This window comes from Adiantum capillus-veneris, chromosome 25 (genome assembly GCF_014529385.1).
Source record: "Adiantum capillus-veneris isolate H3 chromosome 25, ASM1452938v2, whole genome shotgun sequence".
In the NCBI taxonomy this organism is placed as follows: Eukaryota; Viridiplantae; Streptophyta; class Polypodiopsida; order Polypodiales; family Pteridaceae; genus Adiantum; species Adiantum capillus-veneris.
Window position 1 is genome coordinate 79,623,168 of NC_140955.1, and position 20,773 is coordinate 79,643,940.

Here is a 20,773-nt window from a genome sequence, read left to right on the forward strand (position 1 = left end):
TGCTTTTTCCGACATAAAGTTCGCACGCCTCAAGGCTCCCCCCTCCCTTCCTTTGTCTGCGTCCATCCCAGGCTTGCACAAATTGCCAACAACCTTGTTGAGCCCTGCAGGATGATGCTTCCTGCTCCTCGGCGGACCTCCAACCAACCCTCGTCCCTCGCCCTCCCCACTGTCTCTCTATGACTGTTACTCTGCAGGGGTTGCCCTAGCTCGCCATGCCGACTCTGTCAATATCACCCTGCAAAGGTCTCTGTCTACCTGCATCCTACACCTCCCATGCCTACCCCACTTCCATCGTCACACTGCACTGAGACTCCTATCCGCACACCACACTACCCTATGGCTCCTATCGGCCCTCCCACAACCCTGCACCTCCGTTGGCCTTTTACTACTGCTCGATCTCCGCTATCCTCTCCCCTTGCATGTGCTTTCCTTGCATCTCTGTCTCTCATCTGCCTGGACTGCCCAAGACAAACTTTGTAAAATTGTATGTTGTGTCTGTAGGACAACAGAGCAAAACTCATAGTAGGGCCACTTAGCGATCACCATTCCTTGAGATTTTTTTTCTTGTTCACCCTTTTTTTCAAGGGCAAACAAATTCAACAACCAAAATAAACTCGAAAATCTAAGTTATTGGCTTGGTAACTAGTTACCATACTATTCAAAAGTTGACATTTCAATTGAACATGACCAATCAAGGTTATAGATATTTTTTACTAGTCTTTATTTGAGCTATAATGGGTCTACGATGGCTTCATTAATTAATTTACTTAGTAGATTCTCTTCGACCTTAAGGCTTAACCCGGTGCATGCGGCAAGTCACCTGCAAGGGAGCTGTGCCCCGTGTCCTCCTGCTGCCCGTCTCCTCCTGTTGCTCGAGGCACTCTGTGCCCCGTCTCCTCCTGGCTCCTGAGCTCCTCGGATTACAGGGAATCTGCACGAGATCCTCGTTTCCCCTAAAAAAAGCTAAAGATTCTCTCTCCCCTCTCTCTTCCCGCCGGCTCGTCCTTCGCCTCTCTGTCGTCCACGCGTGGCCTCGCCTTCCCCTGGTCCTGCTACTTGCCAAGCACCACATGCTTCTCCAACACCTCTTGGCTCTACGCCCCCTCCCCCCACATTCTTCCTACGGAGGCCCACTTGCGGCTTTGCTTTCCCCACCTCTCCTCCGTCGCGTCCCCCTACTATTTGTCTGCGCCTCGCACAGCACTTCCCGTTCGCTCTTTCGTCCCCCTTTGCTCTCCTTGCTCTGCTTGTACGTACGCTCTGCCCTCGACATTATCCTCCAACACCAAGGGTTTCTGCAAAACAACCCAAAACGCGTGTGCTTCGACCTTGAAGCCGTCTCACATATTCCGCGAACCCACTTCTCTGAGGTGCCCATTATAGCTCAGTTGCACGCAGCTGCCCATCGGCACCATCCTCCACCTCCTCTGTTCTGTTCCATCCCCCCCAGCTGAAAAGTGAACACCCCTCTCCAAATGGAATCGCGAAGCAAACAACGCTTTTGATCTTACCCAACCCTCACGTGTAACCATGCGGATTTTCGAACATGTTAGATGTCAGCACTCGCATACAGAAACACAAAAATCTCCATTTATCCCCCAAAATGACACGTGTCACCTTAACAACTTTCATTCCATGAGCTCATTTCCTAGTTTTTCCTAATTTCGTTTTGCTTTCTAAAGTATCTTGCTAGATTCCTACAAAAAAAAATGAAAACAAGATTAGGACCACATACTGTCATAGTTTTGGGGGTTGTAGTTATAATACTTTAGATATTGCATTAATCATGGTTATTCAATTGGTCTAAGTCAAAATATGTCGCTCTTTAGCTATGTTTCTAAGAGTTACATGTTGGGGGTTGTAGTTATGATACTTTAGATTATTGCATAAATCATGGTTATCCAATCGGTCCAAGGCCAAAAAATAAATAAAAAATGTCACTCTTTAGCTGTGTTTCTAAGAGTGCAACTAAATTTTGAGATAAAGCCTTCTATGTTTTGGGGTTTCAGTTATAATACTTTAGATTATTTGCATTGGTCATGGTTATCCACCTACTTGGTCTAAGGCAAAAAAATGTCACTCTTTAGCTATGTTTCTAAGAATGCAACTAAACAAACTTTGAGATAAAGCCTTCAATGTCATAGTTTTTGGGGTTGGAGTTATAATACTTTAGATTATTGCATCAATCTTGGTTATCCAATTGGTCTAAGGAAAAATATGTCACTCTTTAGCTATGTTTCTGAGAGTGCAACTAAACTTTGAGATAAATGTCGAGTCATTTGGAATGTTTATTTGTTTATTAGTTAATAAACACTCTCGCCCCACACCTAACAAATAAAGACGTATATTTTATTCAACCAATTTCTTCCTTTCAATTAGAATAAAACACCTTGAAGTAAAAAGAAGTTGCAAATGGGCTAATGATGTAAAGTCCCAATTTTAATCTTATATATCAACATCTTGGAGGAACCACTTAGTGAGACTTTGGGAATCAAAATTAAACAACGGGAGCTCGAATCAATGATGAAGGTGCCTCGACAAATGTTTTTATGATACCATTCTGTGGAAAAACGATATTTTCAACCTCTATTCTTTAGATTAAACTATTAAAAATCCAATTTTAAACATAAATCTAAGCTATTTACTGAGAAGTATTATTGTAATACCCGAAATTCAAGTGATATTAAGGTCGATTGAAATTTTATCCAAAAATGTTTAATGCACAATTGAGAGGGTTACATTACAAATTGTGATATGTGAGTATTGCAATAGAATAATGTTGTCCACTAGACCACTAATGATATAGAAAACAAAAGTTGTGTCTTGAATCAATAAAAATACCCAAATTATGATGCATGGCCTATATAAAACATCACTAAAGTCTTGAAACAAAAGCTATGTCTTGAATCAATTAACATACCCAAATTATGATGGATGTCCATGCATGTCTATATAAAACATCACTAAAGCCTCCAATGGTAGTCCACACCCTCATGTAAGCTTAACATCGAACCACTTTAGCAATTATTCACACTGGTAGTTTTCAAGCTAGTTCACAATTTTTCAACCAAAACTTCAAACGACTAACTTTGAATATGCCACGGTCCACCTTTGTAAAGTTTATTTTTAAGTTTCATATCAACATCATTTGAACTCTTAATATTTGTGTATTTGGAGTTCCTACCAAGTAATTGTAAGCATAGTTTAAGTTCTTGCAATGGCTTGCTATGGAATGCCTAGGATGGGGGCAAATCTTGGCCATCGGTAAATAAAAGATCTCAGAATGATAAAAGTATGAACCTTGTGTATCAAGGATGTGGAGGCGGGTTGGTAGGGGTGGCTTCCCTGATAGCTGATGTAATTATGATCCCTGGATGTTGTCATGGCTTAACATGAGCATGACAAGACCTTGTAATTTTTTGGGCTGCTCAATATAATTCACTCACAATTGTGAGTTTTGCTATTAAAAAAAAAAAAGTTCTTGCAATGGCTTGCTATGCTGAATATTGGATAAATCTGTGGAATGGATTGATTGAATTGGACTAGCTACCATTTAATAATGAAATTTGCAAGCAAGGTTTTGATTGGTGAATGGGATAGGAACCACTCATTACAAAGCAAGCATGTAAGAGAATTGTGAAGATCTAAATCAAATCCTTGAAGCATAAGGACCACAAAAATGAAATAGTGCATTTGCAATGATGATTTGCAAAGAGGGTAGTGCGTGCGGCAAGGCTTGTGAAAAATTTCATTCGTTTAATATAGCTTGTGCATTACTAAATTCGACCGTGGTCATTTAAAAAGAGATATTAGACAAGATGGATTTAAAATTAATTTATGGAAAATGATTTTACACTTGTGTTAATCATGAAGAAGATCACACTAGACTATCTACTTTGATCTTATGAAAAGTGATCAAAACATGTTCCAAAATGGAGTAATCTAAGCCTCTTATATTCGTAACCGTGATAAAGTAAATATTATCTTGTGGGGATCCCTCTTTGCATCAACCTCGGATTTTGATATAATGGTTAATGCTACACATAGTCAAAACATGTGACAGAAGGTAAGTGTTAAGGGGAAGCAATTTGACCAAAATAGTTACATCTAAAAAAGTATATATTTAAATGATTACGACAAGCTTTAAAAGAAGATTAATGTCACAATTAAAGGCAACAACATTAATATGCTCTTAAACTTGTGTGATTGATAGAGGTCTATACGTAGGAGATAACCAAATTTCAATCGAAAGGAATGCGACTTGCAATAATTTCACTTTTGATATAAGGGTTATTAGTCCCATGCAAGTCTGAAAGAAGACCAAGGCCATAACCAATGCTAATGATTTGCAATAATGACATGTGAAAGAGTATAAGGTTTCATTAAGCACAGAGTACTGTTATAGCTCATGGTCTTGGCAAGCATTGGCATGTGACTTAGGTACAACTCTTTTACAACACACGACTATGTGGTGGTGCAAAGCAAAAGCCATACCAATTTTATGTGGTAGATTATCGTAAGGAGATTATCTGTCTTTGTGGTAAGGTCATCATACAAGTATCAAGGGCAAAGTGGAATCCAAGAAATAAGCTAGAAAGAACCCCCCACTTAACAATATAGATGTAGTAAGCATACCCAAAAAATTTAGCCAATAAAGACCCTTACTATGTCCAATGAAGAGAACCTAAAGTGGATGTATGGTACAATCAAAACTCAGGTCCGCTAATCGGTCCTATCCAACAAATGTGTGACTATAATCGTGTATATCAACTTGTAAATGCAGAATATAAGCAATAATGTAGTTTAATTAATGGTATTGATCTAATGAAAGCTCGTTTTGCACTAAATATATCCAAAATATTAGCAAGAGGACACTTTATCATATTAAAAGAAAAGGTATAGGTTCCTTATGCATGTCTCGAAAGCTCGTTTTGCACTAAATATATCCAAAATATTAGCAAGAGGACACTTTATCATATTAAAAGAAAAGGTATATGTCTCTAAGGTTAAGATTATAAGACTTCATGAATGAAAACAAGATTTCTATACTCTTTTCTTTTTCCAAAGTGGAACATTACATTCATCCATACTTGAATCTAGTGGTATTGCTAACTTTCTACATACGCTTGTGTTCCATGCAAAAGTCCTCATGTAGGAAGGGGCATTATCATAAGAGAATAAGAGAGCAACCATTAAAAGAAGACTTATAATTCACAAGTGTAACCATCAAAGCACCACATGGAAATCTCATGTACTTTGTAGACTTGTACTTTGACCTCAAGTACACAACAATCTTCCTTTCAAAGTCAATCATTAATAAACATCATTACATATCCATTTAAGAATAAGCACGTGCACACTTCTTCTTCATAAAGCAATGAAAATTTCCTAAACATTTAAAAGCACCCTCTAGGTTCAAAGGCTCAAGTGAGTTTCCCACCTTTTTATATTAATGCATACCCATGCATGGCACTGTGCATATTCTTCACAAAGTGGCTCTTTTTGCATGCATTCAAGATGTTGGAGTGTGAGATTAAACTTTGTCAATTTACATGAGAGCCCAACTCTTCCATCAGAGTCACTAATGTGCAGAAGAAACATAGGTCAAATAAACATAATTTTGTATTTCAAAAGGCTTGCATTACTAGAACAATGATTTATGAATAGCAGACTACCCTAACAATGAAAATCCTAAAGTCAATGAAAAGGCGAGACCTTTCCCAAGTTTCCTAACAATATAGAGTTTGGGAAGTGTAGACCAAGTTCCTAATGTGTGTCAAATCAAAACCTGACACTTGAGACTCTAGACGTCCATATGCCCTTTGGCCTTCAATATCAAAGACGAAAACATCGTCCTTCTCTCTTCATCAACATTTCTAGAGCAATAAAGAGAAACTGGAAACACAAAAATAGATTTTGTTTAGATTTAGTTTACCTTCACTCTATATTCATCCATCACACGCCTATACAAGTAAACCATCACTACAACCTCAAGCAACATGCAACATTGACGTAGATTGCATCTATCTCCATCATGGGAACCAATTCGCCTCTCTCTCTCTCTCTCTATATATATATATATATATATATATATATGTGTGTGTGTGTGTGTGTGTGTGTGTGTGTGTAATTTTTTATGCAATACTGAGCTTGAACTCTAGATGCATGCTTTGAGACGTACCAAAGTTCATGTAAAGATTTTGTACGCCAAATTAACAAACCAGTTGCCATCCAATGCTATTTTTTAAAGAGCACGATTAACAATAAACAATTAAGTACAAGTGTCATTGCAACTTAATGGCAAGGCGTTACACATTCTACCTTCATGTGTTTGTGACCATTTTTTTGCAGTAAGGGTTTAGGGCGTAAGCACCTGAAACTCAAACTAGTGTTTGTAAACACATGCAAGCATACAACAAAAAGGGTGTGAACCTTGAGTGCTTAAAAGAGTTGTTATTTTTTTCAAGAATTGAAATAGAGGGAAGATCTAGTGGGCAAGATTTGAAAATTTGAATGGGGGTGGGCCAAGGTAAAGGAATGTAAGATTAGTTCCTTCCAACATCAAATGGAGAGACTTGAAGTTCTAAAATGGACTATTAGCTTATGGAATCCCTTAGAAGTTAGAAGTTAAAAAGCGACATGGGTGATATGGTAGTGGTGTTGTTTAGGGTATTCGTTGTAAGAACCTCTTATCCCGTTCTTTTTGGTCTCATGTTTTTTTGCCCTGAGCATCTCTCTCTCTCTCTCTCTCTCTCTCTCTCTCTCTCTCTCTGCCTGCTTACCTGCAAAATTGTGACTTGGGTCGACTCTGGTTTCTGCGAATCGAGTTGGGTTTGCCTCGCATCTTGGATTTCTTGTCGCGGGCCGAGGTGACGCAAATAGGTGAAGAGAGAGCTTTTGATTGCTCACTCGCAAAATATATGCGCCTTGCATTTCCTGTTTTCGTAATGGAGCTGTGCTGAGCAGGGATCGACCTACTGCGTTTCTAAAGCACCTTGCCTTTTAAGGCTTTTGCCATGGCGCAGCAAGACGTCATGTATGGCCAGGTTTCGCAGCTCATGCATCCTTCGGATGCCCCCAAAGAAGGAGATTTTTCTTCCCAGCCGATGCAGAGGCCGTCTCCTTATGTGGGGTTTGTCCCTTTTCATCAGCAGCAGAGTTTACCTGTCCCTCAGCAGCGTCAACCATCCCTCTCTTTAAGCTTAGAGCGCCCTGACTCTTACACAGATGCCAGCCTCCAACAGTATCATGAAGGCCCTTATCGGCCTGCCCCTGCCCGCCCATTTGAAGCACGACCATCTGATGTGCATTCCTATAATGCACAGTCAGACACCGTCCGCCCATTTGACTTAGAGCAGAAGCCATTTCAGCATGTGGAAGACATGACACCTAGCGTCAGTCATGTGGAGACAGGTCATGGCACCACGTACACGGAGACACATCACAGCACAGGGATGGATCAGGTTGAAATCCCACCTGTCTCAACCGCGGTAGTCTCTTTAGAGCAAGAGAATGATGGCCTTCAGGTAGTCTCAGCATCTGAATGTGCACCGCAAGATGAGGATGGTCACCAGCGACTATACCCTCAAGCATCGGCAAATCATGAAGATGTGATTCAAGATGCAGAGCTTTTCATGTCAACCTTGGACAATTTTCTTTCAGCACTTGGAACCAGGCTAACGTGAGTGGTAATTGACGACTTTTGTGTGAGTTTAGTTTTGAATCTCAAAGATGCATGCTTAGATGCTATCTTGCTGTTAATTCGAAAAAAAGAATCAAGCCAGAGTTTCAAAAAGCTTTTTATCTGTTGTCTTATTATGTTTAATCCCTGCTCAGGAAGTTGCCCCCCCCTCCCCCATGCCCAAAACACCCCCACGGGCCCTTTCTATTTGATCAACCTGTCACATGATTTGTGCCTTTTGGTTTTAATTCCCAAATTCTGGCAAAAGATACATGGACAAAAAGGTTTATGTATCTAGTGAGGTTCTTGAACAAAGAAAAGTGTTGTGTGATGTTGGCTTGTGATAGGTGTTGTGGCATTTGCTAGGTCTTTTCTTCAATGAATTTGTGTGGAGGGAATTGTTGATAGTTGTTGTCACCTTTTTTTTCTATAGAAAATAAGGCTTCCGATGGCAAACAATTTACATCAGAAAGTTAATACAATTATTTGACTCTTATATGCCCAATGAACATCAATCAAGGAGATGTCCTTTTACAATTAGTTGAGCTCTGTTTGTCTATGAAAGCTTTAGGTTCACTTGTCACATTGCATTAACTAAAAAGACTTGTCTTATCATGCTACATTGTTACATATTTAGCGTTTTTAAAGCATAATCATGGTCTACCCGTCACACAGACATAGCGAGGGGTCACCCTACATCAGGCTGAGGCGGTCAAAGCTAGGAGACACCCTCGAGCTCTAGGATACAAAGCTATGAGACTCCATCGCATATGGATCTAGGAAATCCAGACTCACCACCGCTAGAAGAGACTTCCTGAGATGTTGGCAGTCCCAACGGAAATCATATGCGCAGCCCTTATACCACACCCACCCATGTACCAGTTCTTACACCCCCCAATATGACATAGGATGGAGTTAGTCAGCTTGACACACTTCATTATTGTTTAGATGTGCACCTTTGAGAAAGTGTGTAGATAGGAATGCTTCTAGGTATATGCTATTGAAAGATTGTCATAGTTTTTTGTTTTAATCGTTTCGAGAGAGAGAGAGAGAGAGTCCATATGAGTTTTATTAGACTTTGTTGTGTTTCAGTGATATGTAGCGTGTTTGATTTGATCATAATTTTTTTAACTTCCGTTCATAGGAACTAAAGCAGCCACTGCTGGCGCACACTAGAAGCCACATGCTTGAAGAGTGGCTGTTCAAGAAGTCTCTAATTCACTCTTTGGTACTCCGTACAAGATTGGAGGCACAAGTTCTATATTGCTAAGCTACTTGTTGATGCTACATTTTTTGTACAGAAATTCACGTATCAAGGGTTATGCAAGTTTACAACAACATAGTAACATGCTAGAAAAGCACTGTGTAGAAGCGTAGATACGAGTCAGAAACCTTTGGACCTCCCTATCACAAAATGATGACGTGGCATCCCGGAAAGGGAAACTACACAAAATAAGTTGTTCCCAACTTACGGGGTCCCGTTCGATGGGGCTAGGGAACCATAGTCACCACCCGAAACGGAAACGGGAGAAACAAAAACAGAAAAACCGGTGTTTTGGAGTTTCGCCTGAGGCAGAAACGATTGAGAAACGACACTTTTTTTTTTCAATCTGTAAACAATGTAAAGTAGCCTAGGAGGGGCCATATTCAGAATTGAAAAATGAGAAGACCTAATTCAAAAGTTTCAAACTTAATGCTCAAACACAGAAACGGTAAACCTACTAGTTACAAGTTTACAACTTACCACTTCATAGACTGTTTTCAATCCAGAATCTAGTACTGTGACGAGTCAAACCAAGATACAGATACAATCAAAATGTCAAGAGCCATGACTCATAGTATCCACGATCCAAAACATCGATGTCATAAAACACGATCAAAGGTGAGCAAATATAAGATAGTGTCCATAATCAAAATAGGGTACATATCACTGCAAACATAAGATAGGGTTCATAATCAAAGTAATAGTTCGTAGTGTGAATGATCATGCTCAAGAATCTGAGTGTTGAGTATTATCCTTTGTGTCACAAGACGGGCACCACGTGCCAATAGAAAAGAACAGATTGAACATACTTTTAGCACTTCAATAACAACTGAAGTGAGAGAGAGATGACACGCGACACGGAGTGGCGGAATTCCACCCTAGAGAGTATTGTTATATTGGATCAACTTAGTACAAGCCGCTACTCCAGACTCTGCACCTTCTCCAGGAAGCATGCCAGAGAATGAGCCTTAACCTCATATTTAAAGGCCCTAGGCCCCAAAAGCAGTTTTCAGTAAAAAGCCTTCAAACTCAAAAGCATTTGGTTAAAAAGCAATTCTCAAAAGCTGCCAACGTAAAATCCGGAATTCCGTACAGGTGCCATGTAACAAACTGCTGACGTGTCAAAGCCTAAAGAATGGAGCCAACTCACAAATGTGCCCAAGGGGCCTAAACCCTAAGAGAACAAGTAACAGAAGAAGTCCTACCAACTGATGGGGACCCCGTTCGATGGGGCCCCAAGTGACATAAAGGAAAAAAATAAAGCAGGATCCGGACACACGCCAAAAACTGATGATGTGGCAGATTTTCGAAAATTACGCTGACATGATGATGTGGCAAGTTGTACGGATTTCCGCGTTTTGCGTTGGCTGATGACGTGGCTGATTGTACGGATTTTCGTAAATTACGTTGGCAGCGTTTAGCATTGCTTTTTGGACTAGAAGCTTTTGAGTTTTAAAAGCTTTTCACTGTAACTGCTTTTCAGGCCAAGGGCCTTTAAATATGAGGCTAGGGCTCATTCTCTGGGATGCTTCCTGGAGAAGATGCAAAGTCTGGAGTACCGGCTTGTACTGTATTGATGCAATATAAAGAAATACCAAAAGGGGTGCCAAGGTTTGGGGCCAATAGTGGGGTGGAATTCTGCCACTCCGTATTGCGTGTCGTCTCTCTTTCAGTTCAGTTGTTATTGAAGTGCTAAAAGTCTGTCCAGTCTGTTCTTTTCTATTGGCACGTGGTGCCCGTCTTGTGACAGTGGTATCAGAGCATTAGGCGTGTGCTTTTTTGAAAGCATACCGGTTCTACAAAAGAGCAGACAGAGCTATTATTTTTATTTGAGGTATCTTCGCCCTCCAACACGGACTTATCAGCCACTGGAATTTTTATTTGAGGTATCTTCGCCCTCCAACCCGGGCACTCCCACCCTTATTTACGACCAATTGATATTGTGCTAATTCTTTCTATCTTTTGTGGTGCGTATGCCCTATCAACTACCTCATTTTTGTGCTAATTTTTTCGATTTAATGCTTCTTTTAGTGCTCGGCTTCATTATGGCTGAGTCTGCCCTTTATCTCCGGAGTCATGACAGAAACTCAGTACGTTGAACTTTGTGTTGATGTATGCTCATGTGTGTGTGTGCGTGTGGTGTGTGTTGTGTTTGGGAGCATATGTTAGTACCTAGTTCTACGCCCACTATTGGGCACTAACGACGTTAGTGGGGATGTCGTGGTATTTAGTCAATACTATGCATGATGGAGCTGATGGTTATATTGTCTTGTGGGTGACTACCATGGGTCTATACCTTGCACTTTCCTTTAAGGGTGAATCTGGGCTTATCCTGGATTCATCTAGGTATATATATACCTTATTTCATCGCGCATCGGGCGCACTCCCATCTTCACCGCTCATGTCTTACAGGGCATAAGCCAATTAAGATCACTTGCAAGAGAAGGATCTAGATTTGATTCAAGTCACTGTTTTTTTCAGAAGCAGTGCCATGCAGATGTTGATGTCTACAACTACCAAGCAACATACTCCAAGTACTTGGCAAGCTTTCAAGATTTTTTTTTTTCCGTGAAGTTATATGGTTTCTGACATCTTCCTTCGGAGTGCAACTTCTGGCAGAGTGGGGTATCCTGAAATGCTTGCCATGGTAACCCTAGCAGATTATAACTTGAAATTTCTGGACATCTCTCAGTGGATGTCTCTTCACGAGCAGATGACCTTGGAGGTTTGGTGTGATTGCTATCTCTTGGGACTACCATCGCCGCCAAAGAAACACTGTCTGTCCAAGAGCTGATGGACCATGCTGTGCTCGGCTACGACCTCATGGAAGGAACCTAACCCTAATTTTTGGTGCAGGTTTCAAGATGGAAAGTCAGTCGACTTTTCGAGCTCGATTGATGTTGAGATTGCTTTTTAAGTTTGAGTTCTATTTGATCTTGTTTGGTGATCCTGTTTGGAATCTGTTTGAAATGGATGGTATTTGTTTTGAACCTGTTTTGGTGCCGATTTAAATTGTTTGATTCTGGTTTGATACTGGTTTCAATGATTGGTGATTTTACTCCCCAGTGGAGAAGTGAGAAATATTGTTTTGGTATTGTTTGAACCTCGGAACGACGCAGGCCGATGCCTGGGGAGCGTTTCGTTGTATGTTTGAAAACCTCGGAATGACGCAGGCCGATGTCTGGGGAGCGTTCCGTTGTATGCGAGAAAACCTCCGAACGATGCAGGCCGATGCATGGGGAGCGTCTGGTTGTATGCTTGAATCTCCAAGCGACGCCGACTGCGGTCTGGGGAGCGTTTGGTTGTACAGTCCTCTGAGCTCATGGCCGGGACTTTTTTAGGTTATTTGCGGGGGGGGGGGGGGGGGGGGGGGGGGGGGGGGGGGGGTGACGAGGTAGTCGTTGAGTGGCTTCATACCGCAGACCGTTTGTCTCGGGGGATGCTCAGCGGCGCTGTTTGTTGTGTCTTGTAACCTGCATATGTGAGCATTTGTGTTGCATTGTGATGTGCCATTACTGAATATTCCTAATTGGATGAGATTGCATGGGTATGTAATTTTTAGTGCATCAAGACACGTGCGGAAGATCAGTACGGTCTGGGTGTGATGGCTAATTTTACTACGCCGGAATATCAAGAGTTCCAATCTAGACGAAAGGAGAAGCTAACTCCTTGATCAAAAGAGCAGAACGAAGAAGCTAACTCATTGATCAAAACAGTCGAAAGGAGAAGCTAACTCCTTGATCAAAAGAGCAGAAAGGAGAAGCTAACTCCTTAATAAAAAGAGCAAATTGATTGTCCCTCGGAATGACCCTCGGAATTTTTGAGCTAACTTGAGTTGTTTTGCAGATATGTTGTAATCACGGACGATTACTCCCTTTCAGGAAGGGGAGATGTAACAAACTACTGACGTGTCAAAGCCTAAAGAATGGAGCCAACTCACAGATGTGGCCGAGGAGCCTAAACCCTAAGAAGAACAAGTAACAGAAGAAGTCCTACCAACTTATGGGGACCCGTTCGATGGGGCTCCAAGTGACATAAAGGAAGAAAATAAAGCAGGATCCGGACACACGCCAAAAACTGATGACGTGGCAGATTTTCGCGTTTTGCTCTGGCATGATGACATGGCAGGCTGTACGGATTTTCGTAAATTACGTTGGCAGCTTTTGGCATTGCTTTTTGGACCAGAAGCTTTTGAGTTTTAAAAGCTTTTTATTGTAATTGCTTTTCAGGCCAAGGGCCTTTAAATATGAGGCTAGGGCTCATTCTCTGGGATGCTTCCTGGAGAAGGTGCAGAGTCTAGAGTACTGGCTTGTATTGTGTTGATGCAATATAAAGAAATACCGAAAGGGGAGCCAAGGTTTGGGGCCAATACTCTCTGGGGTGGAATTCCGCCACTCCGTATCGCGTGTCGTCTCTCTTTCAGTTCAGTTGTTATTGAAGTGCTAAAAGTCTGTCCAATGTGTTCTTTTCTATTGGCACGTGGTGCCATTCTTGTGACATGCCACGTTAGCAATCAGTGCAAAACGCGGAAATCCGTACAGCATGCCACGTCATCATCCAACGTGATTTTCGAAAATCTGTCATGTCATCAGCCAGCTTCGCAATACTGTCAGTGTGTGTGTGTGGGTCCTGCTTTATTTTAATTCCTTGATGTCTCTTGGGGCCCCATTGGACGGGGTCCCCATAAGTTGGTAGGACTTCTTCTTCTGTTACTTGTTCTTCTTAGGGTTTAGGCCCCTTGGCCGACATCTGCAAGTTGGCTCCCTTCTTCAGGGCTTTGACACGTTAGTAGTTTGTTACATCTCCCCTTCTTGAAAGAGAATAATCGTTTGCGATTACAGTATATCTGCAAAACAACTCAAGTTAGCTCTAATTTTTTTTTCCGAGGGAGGGACAATCAGTTTGCTCTTTTTGTTAAGGAGTTAGCTTCTCCTTTCGGCTCTTTTGATCAAGGAGTTAGCTTCTCCTTTCGTTCAGATCGGAACTCTTGATATTCCGGCGTAGTAAAACTAGCCATCACACCCAGACCGCACTGATCTTGTCTTGATGCACTAAAATTACATACCAAGGCAATCTCATCCAATTAGGAATATTCAGTAGTTGGCACATCACAATGCAACACAAATGCTCACATATGCATGTTACAAGACATAGAGACATAAAGTCGCCGATGAATACTCCTGTGGAATAACCTAACAAGGTCCGGGCCGGGAGATATTCAACGACTCTCTCATCACTCCTCCCGCATAACCTAAAAAGGTCCGGGCCGGGAGATATAGAGGCCTTTTACAACCAAACGCCCCCCAGACCGCAGCCTGTGTTGTTTGGAGGTGCTGAGAGTAACCACTGCTCAGACTTCTTTATACTCCTCCTGCATAACCATCCAGGTCCGGCCTCGACTCACAACGACAATACTCCCCCCTTAAATAACCACAAGGGTCTGGGCCATGAGTATGAACAAGCATTTTCAAACATCATTTCTCACTACTCCACGTGGGAGTAAAATCACCAATCATTGAAACCAATATTACAACCAGAGTCAAACAATTCAAATCGGCACCAAGACATGTTCAAAACAGATACCATCCATTTCAAACAAATTCCAAACATGATCACCAAACAAGTTCTCAAACAGATTTCAAACTTAAAAAGCAATCTCGACATCAATCGAGCTCAAAAAGTCGATTGACTTTCCAACCTGAAACCTGCACCAAAAATTTAGGGTTAGGTTCATTCCATAGGGTCGTAGCCGAGCACAGCATGGTCCATCAGCTCTTGGACAAACAATGTTTCTTTGGCGGCGATGGTAGTCCCAAGATAGCAATCGTCCCAAGATAGCAATCGCACTGGACCTCCAAGGTCATGTGATCGCGAAGAGACATCTAGTGGGAGACGTGGAGAAACTTCAAGTTATAATTTGCTAGGGTTTCCATGGCAAGCATTTAAGGATACCCCACTCTGCCACAAGGTAAAATCTGTATGTACGTACGAATCTGTACGGTACAATACGTACTGTACCGTACGGATTCGTACTGTGCGTTTTTTTTTTTCCCATCCGGTGTTGTTGGTAATGTGTGGAAAAAACCCTACTGCGTCGGCAATTTTTGGTTTGCCCTTCTTTAGCCTTATCCCAACGCCTAATTTTGTAGACATTTCGACACAACTTGCATCTATAGAGCACATACGAATGTCATTGCGGTGGTGAATATAGGAGGGCAAGAACGATCAGGAACTTATATGAAAGCTTTGCCTTGGTTTGCAGAATAGTGAACTAACATCCTTGGAGTGGTACTTATGAATTTTTTATCAAGTACAGACCGTATTGTAGGTTTTTGGCTATTAAAAAAAAAAACCTACGAATTTTACGTACCTAACAACTCTATCCATTCGGTACTACGTACATGTCGTACGGAATACGTACCGTACCTTACGTACCTTACTACCTTGCTCTGCGAGAAGATGCACTCCGAAGGAAGATGTCAGAAACCATATAACTTCGAATATTTTTTTTTTCTTGGAAGCTTGCCAAAGTCCTTGGAAGTGTGTGGCTTGGTAGCTATAGACATCTGCATCGTATTGTCTCTGAGAAAAACAAACAGCTCGAAACAAATCTTGGATCCTTCTCTTGCAAGTGATCTTAATGGCTTATGCCCTGTAAGACATGAGTGGTGAAGATGGGAGCGCGCCCAATGCGCGATGAAGTAAGGGTGGTAGTGCCTAATAACTCCCGAGTCGGAGCACGAAGCCACCTCGAATAAATTTCCAATAGCTCTGTCTGCACTTTTGTGGGACCGGTATGCTTTCAGAAAAGCACATGCCTGATGCTCTCATATCACTGTCACAAGACGGGCACCACGTGCCAATAGAAAAGAACAGACTAAACATACTTTTAGCACTTCAATAACATCTGAACTAAGAGAGAGAGAGATGACATGCGACACGGAGTGGCGAAATTCCACCCCAGAGAGTATTGGCCCCAAACCTTGGCACCCCTTTCGGTATTTCTTTATATTGCATCAACTCAGTACAAGCCGGTACTCCAGACTTTGCACCTTCTCCAGGAAGCATGCCAGAGAATGAGCCCTAACCTCATATTTAAAGGCCCTAGCAGTTTTCAATAAAAAGCCTTCAAACTCAAAAGCATTGGTGCAAAAGCAATGCTCAAAAGTTGCCAGCCCTCTTCGCTCTCCCCATTGGAAGAAGAGGAAGAGGACTTTGTTGCACTCGTTGAAGCTATAATTGCACTAGTGCTAGCAACTTGAGCAACTCTCCTTCGTCCCCGCTCTCCCCTTGTATCATGAACTGGAGCAATAGCTTCCTCATAGAGCAAGGCATACAAATCACGCTCTTGTTGTGGGATATCTGGAATGTCAGGCACCTTCTCAATGTCAATTTTATCGACATTGACTTGTGTAGGCTCAGGGGAATTAGAAAGCTTCTCCAACAATTGTAAGTTGCAATTACAAAACCCCAATCGCTCAAGTTGCAAGGTTGTCAGCTTATTTTTCTTCTTTGTATGGAAGAGGGCCCAAGTACTCCAATTCCTCTCACAAGGACCAACATCACAATCTTGTGAGAGGACTCGAATGGCAAGGAGTTTCTACAAACAACACATGACAATAAAGGGGGAAAGTTGCATTTAACACTTGGTTTTGCAAAGCTTAAATGGCAAAGCCTAGAATGTATTATGGGAGATTAAGAAAGTGTATTTACCGAAGTAAATGTCACAAATTGCTGACGTGGCAAGCCACTAAAGAACAGAACCGACTTGCAGATCCCGATCGAGGGGCCTAAACCCTAGAAGTAGCAGAAGAAGTTGAAGTTCTCACTAACTTACAGATCCTCGCCGAGTGGGTCTATTTTTAAAGAAGTTCCCGCCAATTGGGACCGCGTCTGATGGGGCCCAAGTGACCTAAAGAGAAGAAAAAAAGCAGGACCCACGCACACATAGGAGGACTTGCGTATTCAGTTGATGATGTGGCAGCAAGTTGTATGGATGCCGGATTTTGCGTTGACTTGCTGACGTGGCAGCGCGTACGGATTTCTGTGTTTCACGCTGACTGTGCTGACGTGGCAGCCTGTGCGGATTTTTATGATTTACGCTCGTTGATTTTCAGCGCCAGCTCTTGGGCCAGCTTGTCATGTACATTGCTTTTCAAGGTCAAGGGCCTTTAAATAAGTGCAGAGGGCTCAGTCTCTGGCACGCTTTGGTGAGAAGGTGCAGAGCGCTAGTACTGGCATTGTACTGAGTTCAAGTAGTATAAAGGTATATCGAAAGGGGCGCCAAGGTTTGGGGCCAATACTCTCTGGGGTGGCATTCCGCCACTCTGTGCTGCGTGTGCTCTCTCTCTTTCAGTTTCAGTTGTTATTGAAGTGCTAAAAGTATGTTCAGTCTGTTCTTTTCTATTGGCATGTGGTGCCTGTCTTGTGACAGTGATATCAGAGCATCAAGCGTGTGCTTTTTTGAAAGCATGTCGGTCCTACACAAGAGCAGATAGAGCAACCGACGTTTCCAAAGTCTATTGGAATTTTATTTGAAAGAATCTTCGTGTCCTGACCTCGGACTTATTAGCCACTCCCACCCTTACTTCATCGCGCATGGGGCGCACTCCCGTCTTCATCGTTCTGTCTTACAGGGCATAAGCCAAAAAGATCACTTGCAAGAGAAGGATCCAAGATTTGTTTCGAGCTGCTGTTTTTCTCAGATGCAATATCATGCAGTGGTTGAAGTTTATAGCTACCAAGCCGCATGCTCCAAGGACTTGCTAAGCTCTTAAGAAAATTTTTGCTCGAAGTTATATGGTTTCTGACATCTTCCTTTGGAGTGCAACTTCTAGCAGAGAGGGATATCCTGAAATGCTTGCCACGGAAACCCTAGCAAATTACGACTTGAAATTTTTGGACATCTCTCGCCAGGTGTCTCTTCTCAAGCTGATAACCTTGGAGGTTCGGTGTGTTGCTATGACTTGGGACTACCATCACTGCCACAGGAACACTATCTGTCCAAGAGCTGATGGACCATGCAATGGTCGGCTACGACCTTATGGAAGCAACCTAACCCTAATTTTGGTGGAGGTTTCAAGATGGAAAGTCAGTCGACTTTTAGACCTCGATTGATGTGGAGATCGCTTTTTAAGTTTGAATTTTGTCTGAGAATTTGTTTGGTGATCCTTTTGGAATCTGTTTTGAACCTGTCTCGGTGCCGATTTGAACTGTTGGACTGTGATTTGATTACTGGTTTCAATGCTTGGTGATTTACTCCCGGGTGGAGTAGTGAGAAATGATGTTTGAGAATGCTTGCACATACTCATGGCCCGACCCTTGTGGTTATTTACGGGGGGAGTATTGAATGCGTGAAAAATATTGTTGTTACTCCCGGCCTGGACCTAGATGGTTATGCAAAAGAATGACTTGCAGATCCTGGTCGAGGGGCCTAAACCCTAGAAGCAGTAGAAGAAGTTGAAGTTCTCACCAACTTACAGATCCTCGTCAAGTAGGTCATGTTTTAAAGAAGTTCCCGCCAACTTATGGGACCCCGTCCGATGGGGCCCAAGTGACCTACAGAGAATAAAGCAGGACTCACACACATAAGAGGACTTGCGTATTAAGTTGGTGACGTGGCAACAGATTGTAAGGACGTCGGGATTTTGCATTGACTTGCTAATGTGGCAGCCTGTACGGATTTCTGCGATTCACTCTAACTGTGATTTTCGTGATTTACGCTCGTTGATTTTCAGCGCCAGCTTTTGGGCCTATTGCTTTTGAGTTTCAAGCTTTTCATGTAAACTGCTTTTCAAGGCCAAGGGCCTTTAAATAAGTGCAAAGGGCTTAGTCTCTGGCACGCTTCTGTGAGAAGGTGCAGAGCGCGAGTACCAGCATTGTACTGAGTTCAAGCAATATAAAGAAATACCGAAAGGGGCGCTAAGGTTTGGGGCCAATACTCTGTGGGGTGGAATTCCGCCACGCCGTGTCGCGTGTGCTCTCTCTCTTTCAGTTTCAGTTGTTATTGAAGTGCTAAAAGTCTGTTCAGTGTTCTCTTTGCTATTGGCATGTGGTGCCTGTTTTGTGATAGTAAAGATGGACCTAACCAAAGTAGAGACCATCCGTGATTGGCTTGATGTGAAAAATGTTCATGAAGTTCGAAGTTTTTGGGCTTGTGCTCATATTATTGGCAGTTCATCGGGAAATTTGTAGAGATAGCTTCTCCTTTGCATATGCTGACTCAGAAGGGAGTTCCTTTTACTCGGGGAGCGACAGAGATGACAACCTTTTAGACTCTCAAGGAAAAGCTGACAACGGGACCAGTGTTGGCTTTGCCAGACCTGTAATAGCCGTTTGAAGTTTACTGTGATGCTTGTGGTCGCAATCTGGGAGCAGTCTTGATGCAAGAAGGCCATGTCATTGCGTACGAGAGCAAGATGTTTTTACGTCTTGAAACGGGTTGCACTGCTTTTGGCAGTTATCCACGCTCTTGCTTAGTGGCGACATTTTCTGCTCGGAGCCGACTTTATCGTCTTCACAGACCATCAGAGTTTACGCTACTTGTCGCAGAATCAGCTTTTGGAAAAGCAGATAAGGTGGGCTAACATCCTGTCACAATTTCATTTCCAAATAATCCATGTTCAGGGGCAAAAGACTTTAGTGGCAGATGCGTTGTCTAGAAAGCCCTTTTTTCTGGCTATTTCCACGATACATCATCGAAGCTTCCAAGATATGGTAGATCAATACGCCACATATTGTGATTTTGTAGATATCTTTCACCGGATACAGAGTGGAGAGACAATTGCAAGCTATTCCATACGGGACGGCTATTTAATGCAGAAAACAATGTTGTCCACCTTTTTTCGGCCACCGCGGCATAGATACCACCTTGAAGGGTGTTGAGCGCTACTTTTGTTGGCCGAGGCTCAAAAAGGATGTGGACGAGTTTGTTCGTGGCTGTTTAGTATGCCAAAAGGTCAAGTTTGATAGGCATAAGGCACCAGGACTTCTACAACCTTTACCCATACCCTCCTGTCCCTGGGAAAGCATTGCCATGGATTTTATTTTTGATCTTCCCAAGACTCAAAGTGGGCATGATGGCATTTGGACCGTCATCGACAGATTCACTAAACATGCCCACTTCATTTCGGTAAAGGAGACAAGAAAGCTCGATCATTTGGCAAAGTTTGTCTCATGATTTGCCAAATATAGGGCATGATTGAGTCCATTGTTTCGGACAGAGATCCTCAGTCTACTAGTTGTTTTGGAGGGAAATCTGGGAGAACATTGGCGTGCGGGTGTAGTTCTCGTCCTTGTCCTCGTTCCACCCGCAAACAGATGGGCAATTTGAGATAGCCAATTCAGTGGTTTTGGATTTGTTGAAGTTTTATATTTCGGATCAAAAGACTCAATGGGAAAAGTATTTACTCTCGATGGAGTTTGCCTACAACAACACAATTCATTCTTCGACGGGAAAGGTGCCATTTGAGATTGACTTGTTTTGCTATTGTGTTTGCCAAAAGAGATTCGAGACTATTGTCTGAACCATTGACTCCATTAAGAGACTTATGGGACATGCTAAACAACGATCATAATAAGAAGAAACGGTGTTTCGGGTGCCCGAAACGGAAATGCCGTTTCCTCACCATTACGGACCGAAAGAAACTCCGTTCCGGACCCTTTTTTTGTAAAGGGTAAATTTGGGAGAAAAACGCGATTTTTTCCAAATTGCTGTTTTTTGCGAGTAGTTTCATGGGCAAAGGTTTAATAGCGAACAAAAAGTGTGCGCACACACGAAAAGATAGGCTCTTGTAGCGTATGGACAGTTTTGACTTGTGACATGT

General features: G+C 42.4%; 1 protein-coding gene across 2 annotated transcripts in view; it reads left to right on the top strand.

Annotated features, from left to right (window-relative positions):
* The first annotated feature begins 6,689 nt into the window (after positions 1-6,689).
* LOC147425153 (uncharacterized) overlaps positions 6,690-20,773 on the top strand; it is a 61,680-nt gene continuing 47,596 nt past the window's right edge. Inside the window, exon 1 of one of the 2 annotated variants that reach the window (XM_086499812.1) lies at positions 6,690-7,684. In XM_086499812.1, the coding sequence (XP_086355938.1) occupies positions 7,020-7,684 (665 nt within the window). In that variant the 5' untranslated portion in view covers positions 6,690-7,019. The remainder of the gene's footprint in view (positions 7,685-20,773) is intronic. The other variant, XM_086499811.1, reaches the window with a different exon arrangement.